Here is a 21,897-nt window from a genome sequence, read left to right on the forward strand (position 1 = left end):
TAGGATGTTTCAAAAATTAATTACTATGCGAATGAAATTCCCTCCAAAGAACTGATGACGTCATTTCATTCGAAAGCTTACATTACAAGCAATGTGATGAATTCGATTTTTTTGCGTATCTTTTAAATTTATTAAAATAGAATTTGACGTTTCAACCAGAAACCAGTTTTTTCATAAAGAACAAACAACACCTTACTGATAATAAGTGGTTTTTCACAAAAAATTTCATGGGCAATTTTTTCAATCAAGGAGACTGGATAACAAGGAAAAAATAAACGACGTATTTCCATGAGTGATACATTAAGATTGCAAAAGTTACTGCTCCCAATCCTATCACATTTATTAAATACCACTTCTCTAATTACTACACATTCGGAGTCTGCCGCACTCATTTATATTAGTTGCTCTGGTTGTAAGCCGTTAAGTCACTCGTAGGTATAATGACAGAAACGAAGAATTGGGTGTATCGTGAGTAGCAACAGACGATCAAACCTATGTGTTAGACAAAGAACAAACATCAGTGCAGACATTTTTTCAGCTGTGGATTGAGACAAATCCATCTCTTTTCTTTATTATGTAGATGTTCTACAGTGACATCTGGTATAAAGTTAAGGAACTAGTTTTAGTGGAACTGATACTTCATTAATCCAGAGCGATAACGATGTAACCTTATACACTACATCAGTCAACATACAATTACGACAGTAATGTTATGTAGTTAAAAGTCGCGTGTTACTGACGTCTTTAAATTATCATTTATCAGTAAATGGAGCGCGCCACAGGTCATTTAGTTTGTGTAGTTACACGAAATAACATGCCATCAGATATAACACAAATCAATACTTGAAAATTGTCCAAAGTGAATACAATCATCTGTCGTTTCGGCATATCTTTCAGTATTCTGAAACTGATTTGATTGACGTTTGTTTATATGTATATTTTAGTCATTACTGAAACGAAAAAAATAGGTCATCTATTTTTTAGATGTTAATGGTAATTTGACCGTATACTTAAAATTTTCCAATTTATTGGACATTGGCATGTTTATAAATCTTAAAATTTGCTTAATCTAACCGTAAATGAAATGCTAACTTGGATCATCGTCATCATCATCATCGTTTTCTTTTTCTTCACGAAAAAAGAACTAAAAAAAAAACAGATGGAATTATTCTGATAGTTTTGGTATATCGATTCACAAAAACTCAGTATTAAGGCAAAAAGTAGCTGCCTTTCGGAAACAAACCATTTTTATTTTCAAGTTTGTGCAAAAAGCGCGTTTTTCTTTTTTGATTGTCCACAGCCCCACATTTTGGCAACTCCCGCGCTGGCCTTTCGCGCCATGCCAGTGCCGGCATCCGCTGAACGCTCCTCAGTTGACACTCCTCAGCTGTCAGTCGCGCCATGGCCGCCTCTGTCTAACCACAACAAAGTCCGGTGGAGTCTCCAGCATGTCTCACGTCCGCGATTCCCGCAGCACCGTGATCGGCGTTATCAGCGCGTCAGCGTCGCGCCTCCGCAGCCGCCCCTCCCGAACATAACCTCACTCTCCGTCATTCGCGCAGCGCCAAGTTCAAAGCCGTCTTTCTGAAGAGATGCAGCAGCGAAGGCATCATGGTGTTGAGCACGGAATGGTCGCAAGTTGAGATAATCGATTTGGTGAACGATGGCTCGGGCTTGGGGTTCGGGATCGTGGGAGGGCGCAGCACCGGGGTCGTCATAAAGAGCATCCTGCCCGGAGGGATAGCGGACAAGGATAGCAGGCTCCAGAGCGGCGACCACATCCTGCAGATCGGGGACGTCAACCTCAGGGGGCTCGCTGCTGATCAAGTTGCCACCGTACTGAGGCAGGCTGGGGCACAGGTGGTTAACATTTTTAATACACGAATATGTAAGACATCACTTAACATTGTGCACTGTGTTCGTGTAGGTTGTAGCTGTAGGGGGGCCCGGGCATGCACACGCACTCACGCACGGGTATTGCATGGTTCACACGTGGGTAGTGATAGTGGTAGTTTTATAGCGTCAAAACTGTCATGATTGGCAGTTGTCACTAGGCAGTGACAGTTTTGACTGTTTGCACTTGTCAGTGCCGCAAACTATAAAAAGTCAATTGTCAGAATTGTCTACAGTCAAGTTTTTTCGAAAAACACTTGTTAGTGACATTTTCTGCCAACATTATTATTTTAAAAATAAATTTCAGGACCTACTAGACGATTTTTTTCTTCATTGATCACATCTATGTAATGATCAAGTGTATTATTATTATTATCATTATGATTTATTTATTGCCCAACAGTGTAAAAGACACCAATGACAGGTACAATTTATTTATGTGGAATGCCTACACTTAATATAAATTCAAATTAGTGATATCTATCACTCAAAAATGAATAAAATATTTGAAAATACTTGACCAGTAAATACATATTACGTATTCAAAAGCAATTTCAATATACATTTTTTAAATAACAAGTATTGTATATGAATATGTCAACATAATAGCACACAATGAAAGCAATTTTACTTTGGTTGTATATTTTTAATTGCTCAGTAGACTTAAAAGGGTGCGGACTAGTCCACTTGCGAAGTTAGGGGGGAAGATTGTATGTACTAGTTATACCGGGTGTCTGGAAAATGGCGGATCTTCAGTGCGTTACGTACGGGGGTTTCGGGAGTCCCAAAAAAATAATAAAAACAATCTTTATGATGTAGATTACGAAAAAAATGTAATTTATTAATTATATTCTTCTGTAGAATGAGAATGGAAACTAATAAAATCTAGGACGTGGAAAACGTAAAAAGCGCTAATCTAAAATTTCTTGTATAAAAACTTTATTTCTTATTTCAGACGAAAAAAAAAAGAGAACGGAAGGGTGGGTGGGTGGGGCTAAGTTTAACTTTTCTTTAATGAGTGTTTTATAAGTAAACAATAGCCCGCCCACCCACCCACTCTTCATTCTGGTGACTACTCTTAACACTGGTAATTAATGATAACATTATTATGTTACAAGAATCTTAAGCAAATCCATTAAACCATTGGTGAGAAAATTGTTCAATTGTTAAACAAAGTATCTTGCCAGAAATCATGTTTAAAAGACAATATTGCTGATGCTCCTCCCACTCGCAGAAGCTCCACCTTGATAAACCATTTCATTGGCTCGGAGAAGAGGGGCGGCCTTTACAATTGTATTGCGTTGGATCTACTTTATATGATTTTTGTTATTGACGTGTAAATGCTGGCGGAAAAGACATTTTTCTAAAAAAAATTAAGTGGGTGTGTGGGGCTAGTAGCTACTAAGATAAAACTAATTTTGGCAGATGGCATAACTTCTAAGAAAAGAGAGGGTGGGTGGGCGGGGCTACTACCTGCTAAGATAATGCTGATTTTGGCAAATGACATATCCTCTAAGTATAAAATCAGTTTTATCTTAGCAGGTAGTAGCCCCACCCACCCGCCCTCTCTTCTCTTAAAGGGTATCTCATTTGCCAAAATCAGTCTTATCTTGGCAACAACTAGCCCCGCCCACCCACCCTCTCTTTTCTTAAAAGGTATATCATCTGCCAAAATTAGTTTTATCTTAGCAGGTATTAGCCCCACCCACCCACCCTCTCTTCCCATAAAGGGAACTTATTGGCCAATATCAGTCTTATTTTGGGAGCACCTAGCCCCGCCCACCCACCCTTTCTTTTCTTCAAGGGTATGTCATCTGTCAAAATCAGTTTTACCGTAGCAGGCTTAATGGTAGCTTACCTGCTAGAATAAGACCGATTTTGGCAAATGACATACTCTCTAAAAAAGGAGAGGGTGGGTGGGTAGGGCTAGTAGTTGCTAAGATAAAACTAATTTTGGCAGATGACATACTTTCTAAGAAAACAGGGTGGGTGGGCGAGGCTAGTGCCTGCTAGGATAAGACTGATTTTGGCAAATGGGATCCCTCTAAGAAAATAGAAAAATGGAAAAATTGAAAATTTGAAAATCGAGACTTCAAAAAATCCGAGACTCGAAATATAGGAATGTCGAAATATCGAAAGTCAAAAAATCAAACATTCTAAAATCGAAAAATCGGAAAGACCAAAAATGGATAAAACTGAAAAATCAAGAACTCGAAATTTAAGAAACTAAAAATTCGAATACCGAAAATTCGTTAAATGGAAAAGTAGAACGTTCTAAAAATTAAAAATCGAAAAAAACAATTGACAATTCGAGTAGGAACGTAAAATTGAAAACTCGAGAAATTAAAAAATTGATATATATTTAAAATTGATCCATAAATAGGGAAAACCAGATAATCTCATACTCATCACAATATTAACCCGTTGTAGCTTTTTTTGACAACCAAATTTAAAAAACGGAAAAGCAGTCTGGGTAGGGTTTTTACGCTCATTTCAATGGTGTGAAGTTTGTTACAATCGGACGTATATTTTTGGCAAAAACTTGGGCAGAAGTTTATATGTATTTCCCTATGCTGGAATATGCTTTAGCTCACCCTTAAAATGATGAAGAGCTTATGTATATTGTATACTATGGTTACGTGGTTTTTTAACAAATTCTTTGCTAAACTCGTTTTAGATTTTAACTCCCTACCGGGCAAAAAGTAATTGTAAAAGTGACTGAATTACTCAAAAAAAGTAATTCGTTACAATTTCTCATTACATTTTTTGAAAAGTAATGCATTACTTGAAAAGGAATTGAATTACAGTTATGAATTACTTATAAGTCAATTACTTCCAGCCCAGACGCCCTCTATTTCTTAGAGGGATCCCATTTGCCAAAATCAGTCTTATCCTAGCAGGCACTAGCCCCGCCCACCCACCCTCTGCTTTCTTAGAGGATATCGCATTTGCAAAAATCATTCTTACCTTAGCAGGAACTAACCCACCCACCCTTTCTTTTCTTAGAAAGTATGTCATCTGCCAAAATAAGTCTTATCTTACCAGCTACTAGCCCCGCCCACCCACCTCTCTTTTCTTAGAAAGTATGTCATCTGCCAAAATAAGTCTTATCTTACCAGCTACTAGCCCCGCCCACCCCACCCTCTCTTTTCTTAGAAAGTATGTCATCTGCCAAAATAAGTCTTATCTTACCAGCTACTAGTCCCGCCCACCCACCGTCTCTTTTCTTAGAAAGTATGTTATCTGCCAAAATTAGTTCTATCTTAGCAACTACTAACCCCACCCACCCGCCCTCTCTTTTTTTTAGAGAGTATGTCATTTGCCAAAATCGGTCTTATTCTAGCAGGTAAGCTACCAAGATAAGTACTGATTTTGGGAAATGGCATACCCTTTAAGGGAAGAGAGGGCGGATGAGCAGGGCTAGTACCTGCTACGATAAAACTGATTTTGGCAAATGACATACCCTTGAAGAAAAGAAAGGGTGGGTGGGTGGACGGGGCTAGTAGCTGCTAAGATAAGACTGATTTTGGCTCATGAGATACCCTGAATGAAGGGTAGAAAATATCTCATTTGGCAAGATCGGTCTTATCTTGGAAAGTATTGGCCCCGCCCACCCACCCTTTATTTTCTTCGAAGGTATGCCACTTGCCAAAATCAGTCTTCGATTCGAACCCGAATTTTCGAAGTTCCGCTTTATTGACTTTCGATATTTCGATTTTTCTGTATTTCCTTTCTTGCATTTCTCAAATTTGGAATTTCCAATTTTCGGTTTTGTTTTTCGATTTTTAGGTTTTCAAATTTTCGGTTTTCCGATTTTCCGATATTGGAATTTTCAATTTTTTTACTTTTCGGTTATCGATTTTTCGACTTTCCGATTTTTTTCGAATTTTTGGTTTTCTGATATTCGAATTTTCAGTTTGCTCCCTCTTCAATTTCTCGATTTTTCAGTTTTTCCATTTTTGAGTTTTAGAGTTTTAATTTTTTTACATTTCGAGTTTTCGATCTTTGAATTTTCAATTTTTTGATTTCTCGAGTTTTCAATTTTACGTTCCTACTCGAATTGTCGATTTTTTCGATTTTTAATTTTTAGAACGTTCGACTTTTCCATTTATCGAATTTTCGGTATTCGAATTTTTAGTTTCTTAAATTTCGAGTTCTTGATTTTTCAGTTTTATCCATTTTTCGACTTTCCGATTTTTCGATTTTAGAATGTTTGATTTTTTGACTTTCGATATTTCGACATTCCTATATTTCGAGTCTCGGATTTTTTGAAGTCTCGTTTTTCGAACTGTCAATTTTTCCATTTTTCTATTTTCTTAGAGGGATCCCATTTGCCAAAATCAGTCTTATCCTATTTCCCTATTTATGGATCAATTTTAAATCTTCTAAAAGGTACATTAGTAGAAATTGGATTAAAAAATCCTTTGCGCTTGCTTAAATATAATTGAATAAACAGGGGCAGAATATTTAAAATTTGTGGTCAAACAAACTTTAGCCATTTTTCTGGTCCACTCAAATCTATAACAAGTAACGATTGAGCCCGTCCTTTTAAATCCTTCATAATCCGACAGTAAAATTTTATGAGAGTTAAGGTTTTCTAAATTTAATCTGTAAGTCACAACGCCAAGTAAAAGGCAATTAAAGACAGACTTTTAAGGTTAGCTAGTTCCTGCTAAGATAAGAGTGATTTTGGCAAATGACATATCCTCTAAGAAAACAGAGGGTGGGTGGGCGGGGCTAGTACCTGCTAAGATAAAACTGATATTGGCAAATGACATACTCTCGAAGAAAATGAAGGGTGGAAGGTATATCATTTGACAAAATCAGTCTAATCTTGGAAAGTATTGACCCCACCCACCCACCCTTTATTTTTTTCCAAGGTATGCCATCTGCCAAAATCAGTCTTATTTTGGTAAGTTCTAGCCCCACCCGCCCGCCCTTTATTTTCTTAGAGGGTATTTTATTTGACAATATCAGCCTTATCTTGGCAAGCCCTAGCTACGCCCACCCGCCCTTTATTTACTTAGATAAGACCGATTTTGGTTAATGAGATCCTTCTAAGAAAATAGAGGGCGGGTGGGTGGGGTTAGTACCTGTTAAAAGAAGATCGATTTTGGCAAATGACATATCAAAAAAATCTCCAAATAATACACCATGGGTACCCAGAACTCTCTCGAATTAAAAAAAAACATTGCGGCACTCAAGACTTTTTCAAATTCGTAAAAAATAAAACACTAAAAAAAGTTTTATTGATGCCATTTTCCAGACACCCGGTACAATAATTCGTACTTTAATCAAATGAGATTTTGTCAGAATTACTTGCTATAAAAATAATACGAAAATACATTTTCCAGAAGACAAATGATATTGGCTAAACCCTGAGTGACAGATGTGATGACTTAGCTCGTTCTTCTCATAGCATCTCCATTCTGGCTTTCGACTTATTTGAATGATCACCTACGGTAAAATTTCTGACAAACAGAATAAATCTATTTTTACCTTTAGGTTGGTAACATCATTAAAATTTGGCAAACTATTCAGTAATTTTTAATTGGTGATATTGGCAGTACTAATTGTCACATTTATCTTAGCCGCCACGAATTACTAAAACATTTAAACCGGGCAAAGCAAGACAAATCGTTATCATCAGTGTCATTTTATAATTTATCGCTTCGCAATAAAGAATAAAGTGACAGATTGCACGACAAAATTAATGGAACTTTTCTTTTCCGACTACAACTTGGAATCTAAAATCGAAACAAACTTGGTGTGTAGCATACGGCACGTGGTCGGCCGTTATCGGAAAAATACAACATGTCACCTAAATCTTACTTAGCACAAAAACCTAAATGACAGCTTGACCTAGCCGATGTATTATTCACTACGTCTCAGAATAACACTTGTTTACTTTAAATCACGCATTCACAAGCTTGACGGATAACAAGTTTTGTTTAGATAATTCAAATGACTTAATTTTACATTGACTTTAATGACATTGACGTCACTAATGTTATTAAAATCAAGTTTTACATAATTAACAACGATAGGAGAATGCATGCTGTTTCTGAGACTAGATCCTAACTGTTCAATTATGTGCCTAATAGACTTGGGAACTTGGTAGGTAAGTAGATTAGGCGATCTTATCATATAATGTAACATAATGATCTTGATTTTATGTGTTGTAATTACGAGTTGATTAAATCTTGCCAACTTGGAGAACCATTTGTGAGACACTAACTTGTTACTGATTTTATCCACAAAATTGGAATATTCTTTTTAACGCTTTTGAGCATCATCATCAACGCGGCTCTGACATTTCGTGAATTTGCCGCCTCGTTGTGATGATTGATGGCGACTACTTGTCACAAATGTCATTCATTCGAAAACGAATAAGCTACTTTCAGTGGTTTCAGTGCTACCAAATGTTTTTTTTGCTGGAGCCTGGAAATGTCATAATTGGGTAGTCCATATACAGCGTAATCTTTCTGAAGCCGCCTCTCCATCTGGACTAAAAACAATTCAATACGGCAGCTATAAAAACTTTCCGAATTGTGACGGAAATGTTGTAAAATTTAGTTACAGGAAATAAAGTTCGAGAAACGAAATATAGCAAAGAAGAGAAAACAGAACGCAATTCAAAACAACGCTAAGCATTCTTGGACGTTTTATACGTTGCTGAAAACCATAAAGTCACTTAAGTAACTTATGTCAGCAACTTTATTGATTAAGAAACTTGTGATTGGATCTTCCGTGAAACTGAATTTTGTCTTGTGTGCTAAATTCGATGTCCCAACAGTTGAGTCAAATACAGCATTTCAGTTTTAACGATGACTCGATTACAAAGAATCGATAAACTTTGCTTGACGTGAATTTAATCTGATAATGATTTGACAGGTAACATGAAAACAAAAACATTTAGTTCATTTAGAATCTCGCGGGTTTAGAAAACAATTTGACAGAATTGTTTTCTGCAATTATGTTAAGCGGTCTTAGTTTTTAAGAAATTTCCCGCCACGTGCCACTCCCCCAATTCTCGGCTTGTTTTTCTCGCCTAATTCCCTTAAAACTTTAAACCGCCGTTATTTTTAACCCAAACAGCCCCTTTCCGCAATAAAAGTGCCACTCTAGCCTTATAAGACGAAAAACCGCCATAAACTTGTTTCAGCCCACCTGCGATCGAAACTTCATTCATAAAAAATGGCCCGGGGTTAAGCGTTCCCTTGTTTTTTTCTTCGTCCTATATATTATTTCCACAACTTTTACTATTAAGAAAGTTGTCTGAAGTCTGATTCCATTACGGAAAGCCTGGAATCGGTGTAAACACCGCCGCCTAAAATGGCGTGCTTTGGGGTGAAATATGTATTTGTTATGGTCAAATTTAATCGATAGGTATACATTTTAACAAAACTAGGGGAGGAGGAATCGGAACGACGTTGTTTTTTGGGGGTTGTTTTATGGAAAGTTCCAATATCGTGATGCGAATGTCACATGAAACGTTTAATTTCGGGAATAAAATTAGAATGAGAATAGACTGGTCGGTAGGAGAGAAATCGCGAAAGTAAATAAGTTTTGTTTGGATACCGTAAAATGGGATCAATAGTCGAGGGGTGTTGCTTTTCGCACGGTGAGTTAATAGACACTCGATTTGTCAAGTTTTCAGTGTGCAGTTTTTTTTTTCTCAGGTTGGCGCCTGCAGTGACATGATTTGTTTTCGTGTAAAGGTCGATTTATAAACTTGTCGCTGACGTTGCCGGTGTAAGATAAATACGCAGCGAAGGTATGCGTCGTTTATACCATCCGTCGACGTTGCCGTTGAAAGTTCGAGATGTCCAACTTTTAACTTTCGCCGTTAAGGTCAATTTACATTATGAGAATTTTCTTATGATAATTCCTAAGCAAAAATACGACGGTACCCATTTTTTGTGAGTAGCTAGGGAATTTTGTACAGAAACTTTTAAATCTGGCGCTAAAATATAGTAATTTTCACAGCTTCTTATATTTTAGGTGTGCTCAGACACAGTTGTCACCTCTTTATAGGTTAGAAAATTTTAGATTTAAGGTTAAATGTCAAAACCAATCCTAACAAAATTCCAAGTATTTTTACAACAATGTAAACCCGAATATTGCTCATAGTGTTCATTCCACAAGAAAATCATAAGGAATTTGCTTAAGAAAGTTCCTAAGAAAAATCCCATATTGTAAACTGACCTTTACGTTGCCGTTGACGTTCGGTTTTCAACCAATCAAATTGTGGTAGTGTGCAGTGCTGCCAACTTGAAGGAAAATCCCCTGAAGTACAGCAGACATTTTTCAGGTTGACCGCAGTATTTAAAAAGCCATTTAATGACCTGTTCGCCGAAACCCTCATATTTTTATTTTATTTAACTGCAAGGGCTTACATTTTGCCCTTTTTTAAATATAGGTAGTGCAGTCTTCTTTTCACAACAAGAAAAATAAAACATGGTTAAATTGGTAAATGTTTGTAGGAAAGTATCGATTTTGCAATTTGGCTCCGCCCCTCGCCTCGCCTGAGAACGAATGAAGAATTGAGATTGGAATGGATGTGGGTGGGGCTTAATTTTTGACCCGTTGTTTTCTTAATATACATACCTACATGGTATTTTTTGAACAACACGACATTCAAAAATATGTTTTTCATCTCTAGAGAAATAAGGATTTTGCGATTAAGCTCCTCCCCCTTGGCTCACGACGAATAAAAAATCATCCCAATTGAGACAGGACGGGTGGGCGAGGCTTACATTTTGCCTTTTTTCTTAATATGTGTAGTTATCTTTTCGCAACAAGAAACTTAAAACATGTTTAAAATGGTAAATTTGTATAAGGAAATATCGATTTTGCAATTACGCTCCGCCCATCGGTCTGAGAACGAATGAAAAATTCATCACGATTGCGATCGAGACGGATGGGTGGGGCTTCTCTTTTGGTTTGCTTTTTTAATTAATACATTTTGTTTTCTTTGTATAACACGATTACTTAACATATTTCACATGGTAATTTCTCGTAGAAAAATAAGGATTTTACAATTAAGCTTACGACGAATAAAAAAAATCATCAGAATTGAGATAGGGCAGGTGGGCGGAGCTTATATTTTGCGTTTTGAAAAGTCCAGAAAAAGCGAGAATTTGAAAAACCCAGGAATCGAAAAATCCAAAATTTAAAAAATTGAAAAATTAAAATATCGAAAAGTCGAAACATCGAAAAATTGAAAAATCGAAAATTCGAAAAACCGAAAAATCTAAAAACTAAAACATCAAGATATAACATTGAAAGATCGAAAAATCAAAAAATTGGGGTATCGGAATAACCCAGAATCGAAGAACTGACAAATCAAAAAGTTTTTAAAACCCAAGAATTGAAAAATTAAAATATCGAAAAGTCGAAACATCAAAAAACTGAAAAATGGAAAATTCGAAAAACCGAAAAATCTAAAAATTAAAACATCAAGATATATCATAGAAAGATCGAAAAATCGAAAAATTGGGATATCGGAATAGCCCAGAATCGAAAAACTGACAAATCAAAAAGTTTTTAAAACTCAAGAATTGAAAAATTAAAATATCGAAAAGTCGAAACATCGAAACATTGAAAAATCGAAAAACCGAAAAATCGAAAAACTAAAACATCAAGATATAACATTGAAAGATCGAAAAATTGAGAAATTGGGATATCGGAATAGCCCAGAATCGAAAAACTGACAAATCAAAAAGTTTTTGAAACCCAAGAATTGAAAAATTAAAAAATCGAAAAGTCGAAACATCGAAAAATTGAAAAATCGAAAATTCGAAAAACCGAAAAATCGAAAAACTAAAACATCAAGATATTACATTGAAAGATCGAAAAATCGAAAAATTGGGATATCGGAATAGCCCCGGAATAGCCCAGAATCGAAAAACTGACAAATCAAAAAGTTTTTAAAACCCAAGAATTGAAAAATTAAAATATCGAAAAGTCGAAACATCGAAAAATTGAAAAATCGAAAATTCGAAAAACCGAAAAATCGAAAAACTAAAACATCAAGATATAACACTGAAAAATCGAAAAATCGAGAAATTGGGATATCGGAATAGCCCAGAATCGAAAAACTGACAAATCAAAAAGTTTTTAATACCCAAGAATTGAAAAATTTTAATATCGAAAAGTTGAAGAATCGGAAAATCGAGAAATCGAAAAATCACAAATCCGAAAAATTGAAAGATCTACAAATTTTGTTTTTTTTTCATATGGATTTTGCAATTATGGAGCGGAGCCTAAAATAAGAAGTATACACATATTAAAACAAGAAGGCAAAATGTCAGCCCGCCCACCCGCCCTGTCTCAATTGTGATGATTTTTTTATTCGCCATTAACCAAGGGGGCGGAGCTTAACTGCAAAATACTTATTTCTTTACGATAAATTAAAAACATATTTTCGAGTATCGTATTGTTCAAAAAATACTACTACATTAAGAAAAAAAGGCAAAATTTGCAATTAAATTCCGCTGCTTTAGCTCTCGACGATTAAACAAAATTATCACAATTGAGATAGGGCGGGTGTGTGGGGCTTATATTTTGCTTTTTTTCCTTAATATACGTAGCCATATTTCCAAACAACAAGCTAAAACATGGTTAAAATGGTGCATTTTTGCAAAGAAATGTGGATTTCTGCAATTATGGGGTGGAGCCTAATTGCAAAATCAATATTTCCTTGTACAAATTTCCATTTTAAACATGTTTTAAGTTTTATGTTTTGAAAAGAAGTATACACATATTAAAACAAGAAGACAAAATGGCAGCCCGCCCACCCGCCCTATCTCAATTGTAATGATTTTTTTTATTCGCCGTTAACCAAGAGGGCGGAGCTTAACTGCAAAATACTTACTTCTTTACAAGAAATTACAAACATGTTTTTGTGTATCGTATTGCTCAAAACATACTATGTACATTAAGAAAATAAACCCCGCCCACCCACCGCATCTCAATTGTGATGAAACTTTAAACATGTTTAAAACGGTAAATTTTTGTAAAGAAATATGGATTTTGCAATTAAGCTCCTCCCCTACGTGTGCCAACGAATGAAAACTTCATTACTATTTAGGTCAGGCCAGGTATGGGTGGGGCTTAATTTTTGCTTTTAAGTTTTTCTTAATATACATAGTATTCTTTGAATAACACGATACTCAAAACATGTTTTTTATTTCCTGTAGAGAAATAAGGATTTTACAATTAAGCTTACGACGAATGAAAAAATCATCAGAATTGAGATAGGGCGGGTGGGCGGGGCTTATATTTTGCGTTTTTTTTCCTTCATATTGAAAACTCCAGAAAAAGCGAGAAATTGAAAAACCCAGGAGTCGAAAAATCCAAAATTTAAAAAATTGAAAAATTAAAATATCAAAAAGTCGAAACATCGAAAAATTGAAAAATCGAAAATTAGAAAAACCGAAAAATTGAAAAACTAAAACACCAAGATATAACATTGAAAGATCGAAAAATCCAAAAATTGGGATATCGGAATAGCCCAGAATCGAAAAACTGACAAATCAAAAAGTTTTTAAAACCCAAGAATTGAAAAATTTTAATATCGAAAAGTTGAAGAATCGGAAAATCGAGAAATCGAAAAATCACAAATCCGAAAAATTGAAAAATCTACAAATTTTGCGTTTTTTTTTCCTTAGTATACATAGCTATCTTTTCGCAACAAGAACATGGTTAAAATGGTACATTTTTGCAAGGAAATGTGGATTTTGCAATTATGGAGCGGGGCCTAAAATAAGAAGTCTACACATATTAAAACAAGAAGGCAAAACGTCAGACCGCCCACCCGCCCTATCTTAATTGTGATGATTTTTTTTATTCGCCGAGAACCAAGGGGGCGGAGCTTAACTGCAAAATACTTATTTCTTTACGAGAAATTAAAAACATTTTTTTGAATATCGTATTGTTCAAAGAATACTATATACATTAAAAAAAGGCAAAATTTGCAATTAAATTCCGCTGCTTTATCTCCCGACGATTAAAAAAAAATATCACAATTGAGATAGGGCGGGTGGGTGGGGCTTATATTTTGCTTTTTTTCCTTAATATACGTAGCCATATTTACAAACAACAAGCTTAAAACATGGTCAAAATGGTGCATTTTTGCAAAGAAATGTGGATTTCTGCAATTATGGGGTGGAGCCTAATTGCAAAATCAATATTTCCTTGTACAAATTTTCCTTTTTTACATGTTTTAAGTTTTGTGTTTTGAAAAGAAGTCTGCACATATTAAAACAAAAAGGCAAAATATAAGCCCCGCCCACCCGCCCTTTCTCCGTAGGTGATGATTTTTTTATTCGCCGTGGACCAAGAGGGCGGAGCTTTACTGCAAAATACTTATTTCTTGACAAGAAATGTTTTTGAGTATCGTATTTTTCAAAACATACTATGTACATTAAGAAAATAAACCCCGCCCACCCACCCCATCTCAATTGTGATGAAACTTAAAACATGTTTAAAACGGTAAATTTTTGTAAGGAAATATGGATTTTGCAATTAAGCTCCTCCCCTAAGTCTTCCAACGAATGAAAACTTCATTAATATTTAGATCAGCCCAGGTATAGGTGGGCCTTAATTTTTGCTTTTAAGTTTTTCTTAATATACATAGTATTCTTTGAATAACACGATACTCAAAACATGTTTTTAATTTCTCGTAAAGAAATAAGTATTTTGCAGTTAAGCTCCCTTGGCTTACGACGAATAAAAAAAAATCATCACAATTCAGATGGGGTGGGTGGGGGGGCTACGTTTTGCCTTTCTTTCTTAATATGTGTAGACTTATTTCGACAACAAGAAACTTAAAAAAGTGGTAAATTTGTATAGGGAAATATCGATTTTGCAATTACGCCCCGCCCCTCGGTCTGACAAGGAATGAAAAATTCAACACGATTGAGATCGAGCCGGATGGGTAGGACTTCTCTTTTGGTTTTCTTTTTTAATTAATACATTCTCTCTCTAATTAGTTTTCTTTGCAAGTATAACATGATTAGTTAACAACATATTTCACATGGTAATTTCTCGTAGAAAAATAAAGTTTTTACAATTAAGCTCCGCCCCTCGGCTTACGACGATAAAAAAAAATCATCAGTATTGAGACCGGGCGGGTGGGCGTGCTTTATATTTTGCCTTTTTTTTTTCTTAATATGCATAGCCATCTTTTCACAACAAAAAACTTTAAACGTGGTTAAAATGTTACATCTTTGCAAGGAAATACGGATTTTGCAATTATGGGGCGGAGCCTAATAAAAAAAACGATATTTCTTTATACAAATTTTCAGTTTTAAACATATTTTTAGTTTAATGTTGTGAAAAGAAGTCAACACATATTAAAACAAAAAGGCAAAATGTAAACCCGCCCACCCACCCTGTCTCAATTGTGATGATTTTTAGTATTCGCCGTGAACCAAGAGGGCGGAGCTTAACTGCCAAATCTTTATTTCTTTACAAGAAATTAAAAACATGTTTTTGAGTATCGTGTTATTCAAAGAATACTACGTACCTATGTACATTAAGAAAAAAGCGCAAAATATGAACCCTGCCCGCCCACCCCATCTCAGTTGTGATGATTTTTTTTATTCTTAGAAACTTAAAACACGCTAAAAACGGTAAATTTTTGTATGGAACTATGTATTTCGCAACTAGGCTCCTCCCCTAGGTCTGCCAACCAATTAAATCTTCATCACTATTTAAATCAGGGCAGGTATGGGTGGGGCTTAATCTTTGGCTCTAATTTTTTTTAATATACATAGTATTCTTTAAATAACACGATACTCAAATACATATCTTACATAAAATATGGATCTTGCAATTAAGCCCCGCCCCTTGATCTGCCAACGACTGAAAAACTCATCACAATTGAGAATTGAGATCGGGCCGGGTATGGGTGGCGCCTAATCTTTGGCTTTATTTTTTTCTTAATATACACAGTATTGTCTAATCAACACGATACTCAAAAACATGTTTTTAATTTCTCGCTAAGAAATAAGTATTTTGCAGTTAAGCTCCACCCCCTTGGCTCACGACGAGAAAAAAACCATCACAATTGAGATAGGGTGGGTGGGCGGGGCTACATTTTGCCCTTTGTACTTAATATGTGTGGATTTATTTCGCCCACAAGAAACTTAAACATGTCTAAAGTGATAAATTTGTATACGGAAATATCGATTTTGCAATTACTCTCCGCCCCTCGGTCTGACAAGGAATGAAAAATTCATCACGATTGAGATCGAGACTGATTTTTTCACATGGTAATTTCTCGTAGAAAAATAAGGATTTTACAATTAAGCTCCGCCTCTCGGCTTACGACGATTAAAAAAAAATCATCAGAATTGAGACCGGGCGGGTGGGCGGGGTTTATATTGTGCCTTCTTTTTCTTAATATGCATAGCCATCTTTTCACAACTAAAACATTGTTAAAATGCTACATTTTTGCAAGGAAATACGGATTTTGCCATTATGGGGCGGAGCCTAATAAACAAAATCGATATTTTCTTATACAAATTTTCAATTGTAAACATATTTTTAGTATAATGTTCTGAGGTCTACACATAATAAACTAACAAGGCAAAATGTAAGCCCGCCCACCCACCCTGTCTCAATTGTGATGATTTTTATTATTCACTGTGAACCAAGAGGGCGGAGCTTAACTGCAAAATCCTTATTTCGTTACACGAAATTAAAAACAAGTTTTTGAATATCGTGTTATTCAAAGAACACTACCTATGTTCATTAAGAAAAAAGGCAAAATATGAACCCCGCCCATCCACCCCATCTCAATTGTGATGATTTTTTTTATTCTTAGAAACTTAAAAACGGTAAAAAAAATTTGTATGGAACTACGTATTTTGCAATTAGACTCCTCCCCTAGACCTGTCAACGAATGAAAATTTCATTACTATCTACATCAGGTGGGGCTTAATCTTGACTTTAAATTTTTTTTAATATACATTGTGTTGTTTAACAACACGATACTCAAAAACATGTTTTTAATTTCTCGTAGAGAAATAAGGATTTTGCAGTTAAGCTCCGCCCACGCTTGACTCACGACGAATAAAAAAAATCATCACAATTGAGATAGGGCGGGTGGGCGGGCCTACATTTTACCCTTTTTTTCGTAATATGTGTAGATTTTTTTCGCCAACAAGAAACTTAAACATGTCTAAAGTAGTAAATTTGTATACGGAAATATCGATTTTGCAATTGCGCTCCGCCCCTCGGTCTGACAACCAATGAAAAATTCATCACGATTGAGATCGAGATGGATGGGTGGGGCTTCTCTTTTGGTTTTCTTTTTTAATTAATATATGTATTTAGTTTTCTTTATATAACACGATTAGTTAAGAACATATTCCACTTGGTTATTTCTCGTAGAAAAATAAGGATTTTACAATTAAGCTCCGCCCCTCGACTTACGACGATTAAAAAAAAAACATCAGAATTGAGACCGGGCGGGTGGGCGGGGTTTATATTTTGCCTTGTTTTTCTTAATATGCATAGCCATCTTTTCACAACAAAAAACTTTAAACATGGTTACAATGTTACATTTTTGGAAGGAAATACGGATTTTGCAATTATGGGGCGGAGCCTAATAAAAAAATCGATATTTCCTTATACAAATTTTCAATTTTAAACATATTTTTAGTGAAGTCTACACATAATAAAAGAACAAGGAAAATGTAAGCCCGCCCACCCACCCCATCTCAATTGTGATGATTTTTTTTTTTCTTAGAAACTTAAAAACTTAAAAACGGTAAAAAAATTTTGTATGGAACTATGTATTTTGCAATTAGACTCATCCCCTAGACCTGTCAACGAAAGAAAATTTCGTTACTATTTACATCAGGTGGGGCTTAATCTTGACTTTAATTTTTTCTTAATATACATTGTATTGTTTAAACAACACGATACTCAAAAACATGTTTTTAATTTCTCGTAGAGAAATAAGGATTTTGCAGTTAAGCTCTGCCCACGCTTGACTCACGACGAATAAAAAAAATCATCACAATTGAGATAGGGCGGGTGGGCGGGCCTACATTTTACCCTTTTTTTCGTAATATGTGTAGATTTTTTTCGCCAACAAGAAACTTAAACATGTCTAAAGTAGTAAATTTGTATACGGAAATATCGATTTTGCAATTGCGCTCCGCCCCTCGGTCTGACAACCAATGAAAAATTCATCACGATTGAGATCGAGATGGATGGGTGGGGCTTCTCTTTTGGTTTTCTTTTTTAATTAATATATGTATTTAGTTTTCTTTATATAACACGATTAGTTAAGAACATATTCCACGTGGTTATTTCTCGTAGAAAAATAAGGATTTTACAATTAAGCTCCGCCCCTCGACTTACGACAATTAAAAAAAAATTATCAGAATCGAGACCGGGCGGGTGGGCGGGGTATATATTTTGCCTTCTTTTTCTTAATATGCATAGCCATGTTTTCACAACAAAAAACTTTGAACTTGGTTAAAATGCTACATTTTTCAAGGACATATGGATTTTGCGATGGAGCGGAGCCTAATAAAAAATCGGTATTTCCTTATACAAATTTTCAATTTTAAACGTATTTTTAGTTTAATGTTGTGAAAAGAAGTCTACATATATTAAAACAAAAAGGCAAAATGTAAGCCCTCCCACCCACCCTGTCTCAATTGTGATGATTTTTAGTATTCACCGTGAACCAAGAGGGCGGAACTTAACTGCAAAATCCTTATTTCTTTACAAGAAATTAAAAACATGTTTTGAGTATCGTGTTATTCAAAGAATACTACGTATGTACATTAAGAAAAAATATGAATTGTGATGTTTTTTTTAATCTTAGAAACTTAAAACACGCTAAAAACGGTAAATTTTTGTATGGAACTATGTATTTTGCAATTAGGCATCCTCGCAACGAATTAAAACTTCATTACAATTTAAATCAGGGCAGGTATGGGTGGGGTTTAATCTTTGGCTTTAATTTTTTCTTAATATACATAGTATTCTTTGAATAACACGTTACTCAAATACATATCTTGCATAAAATATGGATCCTGCAATTAAGCCCCGCCCCTCGATTTGACAACGAATGAAAAATTCATCGCAATTGAGAATTGAGATCGGGGCGGGTATACACACTATTGTTTGAACAACACGATACTCAAAAACATGTTTTTAATTTCTCATAGAGAAATAAGGATTTTGCAGTTAAGCTCCGCCCACGCTTGACTCACGACGAATAAAAAAATCATCACAATTGAGATAGGGCGGGTGGGCGGGGCTACATTTTACCATTGTTTTTTCGTAATATGTACAGACTTATTTCGACAACAAGAAACTTCAATCCTCCACTTCTCTTGAACGTCAACGGCAATTTTATAAATCCCACTTAATAAATGGTTGAATTTTACTGCATTGTTATTTCTTTACATTTAAGTATCGTTAGTACTGCGGGGGTCAGTGTGAACTTCCTACAAATATAATAAAATAGGGTGCAATTACCTGCAGTCATTAACCTACTTTTTCTGTGTAATACAATGAATAAAAATTATGGGTTCCAGATTGTTATTACACAGTTCAAAGGTCGATAATTATTGATGGAAACTACTTTCAATAATATTATAGATAATGATTTGTCTTGTTATTGTATCATAATTGTTTACATGAACGCACGAGACACTTTTATTGATTAAAATATATTTAGCGTTTTTAATCGTCACTTAAATGTCGCTTACATATGCAGTGCTAAATTTACATAACTTTAAGAGCTGGATGGAGAGCGGTAGATGGCACCACCTGCGATGCGGAAATAAAACTTCAAAACAAATAAGTAACTATTATTAGTTTAATCTGCAACTAGGGACCACTGGTTTAAAGGTAAAATTTTGAACAAAGACGATTTTGTTTCATTAATTCGGGTTATAGGGTTAATTTTGTGTGTATGCATATTTTACTTAACGCATTGTCTACCCTTGAATTAGTTGTAATTACACAAATATTTTTAACATGACGTACCTACTTAAGCTGCGTCATTACTTCATTGATATTTACATTTATTAGCCGCATTTTTTCTAGTTAGTTTCTATTTTTCCATTGCGTAGGTAGGAGTTACCATGGGGGAAAAAAGATCAATGAAGTATGTAAGTGTCTCAAATAAATTTTGGTGTGAATTTTGTTCATCACAATTACACATATTTGACCAAATGGAAATAATTGGCCTACGAAATACAGCCAAAATAATTTCGAAATTGAAGTTTATTCAGTAAGTAGCTAAGAAGTTATTGTAAAGTAGGGTCCGTCAAATAATGAACGTTGACTTTCTTGGTCGTTGACATTTAACGTTCGTCAAATTTACATCCTCCGTCATCAATTTTTGTGACTTTTATTACTGCATGATCATCTCTAAATGTGTATAATTTGGACCCTTTTTGTCAACGCCAAAACACACCCATTTCGAATAACTAGCTCTCCACTGTCCACTCCAACCGCACTGTTCACTTCCAGGTCAGAATGGTGGTTGCCCGTCCCGTCGAGCCCTCGTCTTCGGACTTCCAGAACTTCGGCTGCTCGGCACCGATAGTCCCGACTAAGATCCTCACCGACCCCGAGGAGCTCGACCGCCAACTCCAGCAGAACGGCTACGCCTCCTTTTACACGTACAACGACCGCACAATCTGCGACGACCTCGACCAGACCGACCTCAACTCGGACGCCAATCCCCTTACCTACAACTCGCTGGACGTCGCCGTCAACAATAACAACAACAACACCAACGACTACTCGCCGGTTAATGATGGCCATGTCGTGATCATACCCGCGGATATCGAGTACACCCTGCCGGAGACGGACCGCTTCACCGTAGAGCTGAACAAGAACGAGTACGGGTTGGGAATTACGATAGCTGGGTAAGTGGGAGAGCTGGGGAGTTCAGAGGGTGAGTGAGGTGAGTCCGTGGAGGGTCGGGAGACTCCTGGTGCCGGTGGTTGACTCGGGAAGATGATGGGGAATTTGGGGTAAAGCCTCCAGTTCAAAATCGAAGTTTTTGCTCGACTCGGGAAGATGATTGGGGTTTCGGGTAGTCTACCGCAAATGGTCAGAGGGCTTGCAGGTTCCAGAACCTGTTGGGTGTTTTGGAAAATCAAGGGAAATAAAAAATCGAAAAATCCAGAAATTAAAAATTATAAAACTTGAAATGTTGAAAAATCGAAAAGGCGAAAATTTTTAAAAATCGAAAAACCTAGATGTCAAGGAATCGAAACATGAATAAATCCTAAAATCGAAAAATGGAAAAAACGAAAAATCAAAAATTCGAAAGATAGAAATTCGAGAAATCGGGAAAACGAAAAACATAAAATTTAATAAATGGAAGAACTGTAAAACCGAAAAAACGAAACAACAAAAAATCGAAAAGTTGAAAAATTGCAAAATCGAAAAGCTGATAAATCGAAAAATCGAGAAGTCAAAAAATCGAAAGACCCAGAAATCGAAACATCAAAAAAATAGAAAACACTAAAATTTAAAATACCCAAAAATCGAAAAATAGAAATATGGAAAAATCAAAAAATTGAAAAATCGAGTAACCGAAACATCAAAAAATGGAAAAATTGAATTAACCAGAAATGGGTTATTCCCAAAATTGAAAAATTTTGAAAAGTCGGGAAATCTGAAAACCCAAAAATTGAAAAACTTTCAAAATCGAAAACCCAGATGTCAGGAGATCGAAATATCAAAAAAAAAATGGTACTTAAAAATTGTATAATTTAAAAAAACAAAAAATTCAAAAATCAAACAGCTAAAACAGTAAAAATTTGAAAAATAGAAATATGGAAGAATTAAAAAATCGAAAAACTTAAAAATTCCAAAATTAAAATGTTGAAAAATTGAGAAATTTGAAGCTTGAAAAATTGTAAAAATTGAAAAACCAGATGTCAGGAAGTCAAAAAAAATTGAAAAATAGAAATTTCGAAAAACTGAAAAAAAAAATCGAGAAAT

General features: G+C 35.4%; 1 protein-coding gene across 2 annotated transcripts in view; it reads left to right on the forward strand.

Annotated features, from left to right (window-relative positions):
* Window positions 1-1,356: 1,356 nt before the first annotated feature.
* LOC135124230 (patj homolog) overlaps window positions 1,357-21,897 on the forward strand; it is a 35,412-nt gene continuing 14,871 nt past the window's right edge. Inside the window, exons 1-2 of one of the 2 annotated variants that reach the window (XM_064049146.1) lie at window positions 1,357-1,860; window positions 20,410-20,810. In XM_064049146.1, the coding sequence (XP_063905216.1) occupies window positions 1,612-1,860; window positions 20,410-20,810 (650 nt within the window). In that variant the 5' untranslated portion in view covers window positions 1,357-1,611. Of the gene's footprint in view, window positions 1,889-20,409; window positions 20,811-21,897 lie in introns of both variants that reach the window. The other variant, XM_064049148.1, reaches the window with a different exon arrangement.

This window comes from Zophobas morio, unplaced genomic scaffold, assembly GCF_036711695.1.
Source record: "Zophobas morio isolate AGI-343-1 ecotype UQ-CSIRO unplaced genomic scaffold, CSIRO_AGI_Zmor_V1 ptg000007l, whole genome shotgun sequence".
Classification (NCBI taxonomy): Eukaryota; Metazoa; Arthropoda; class Insecta; order Coleoptera; family Tenebrionidae; genus Zophobas; species Zophobas morio.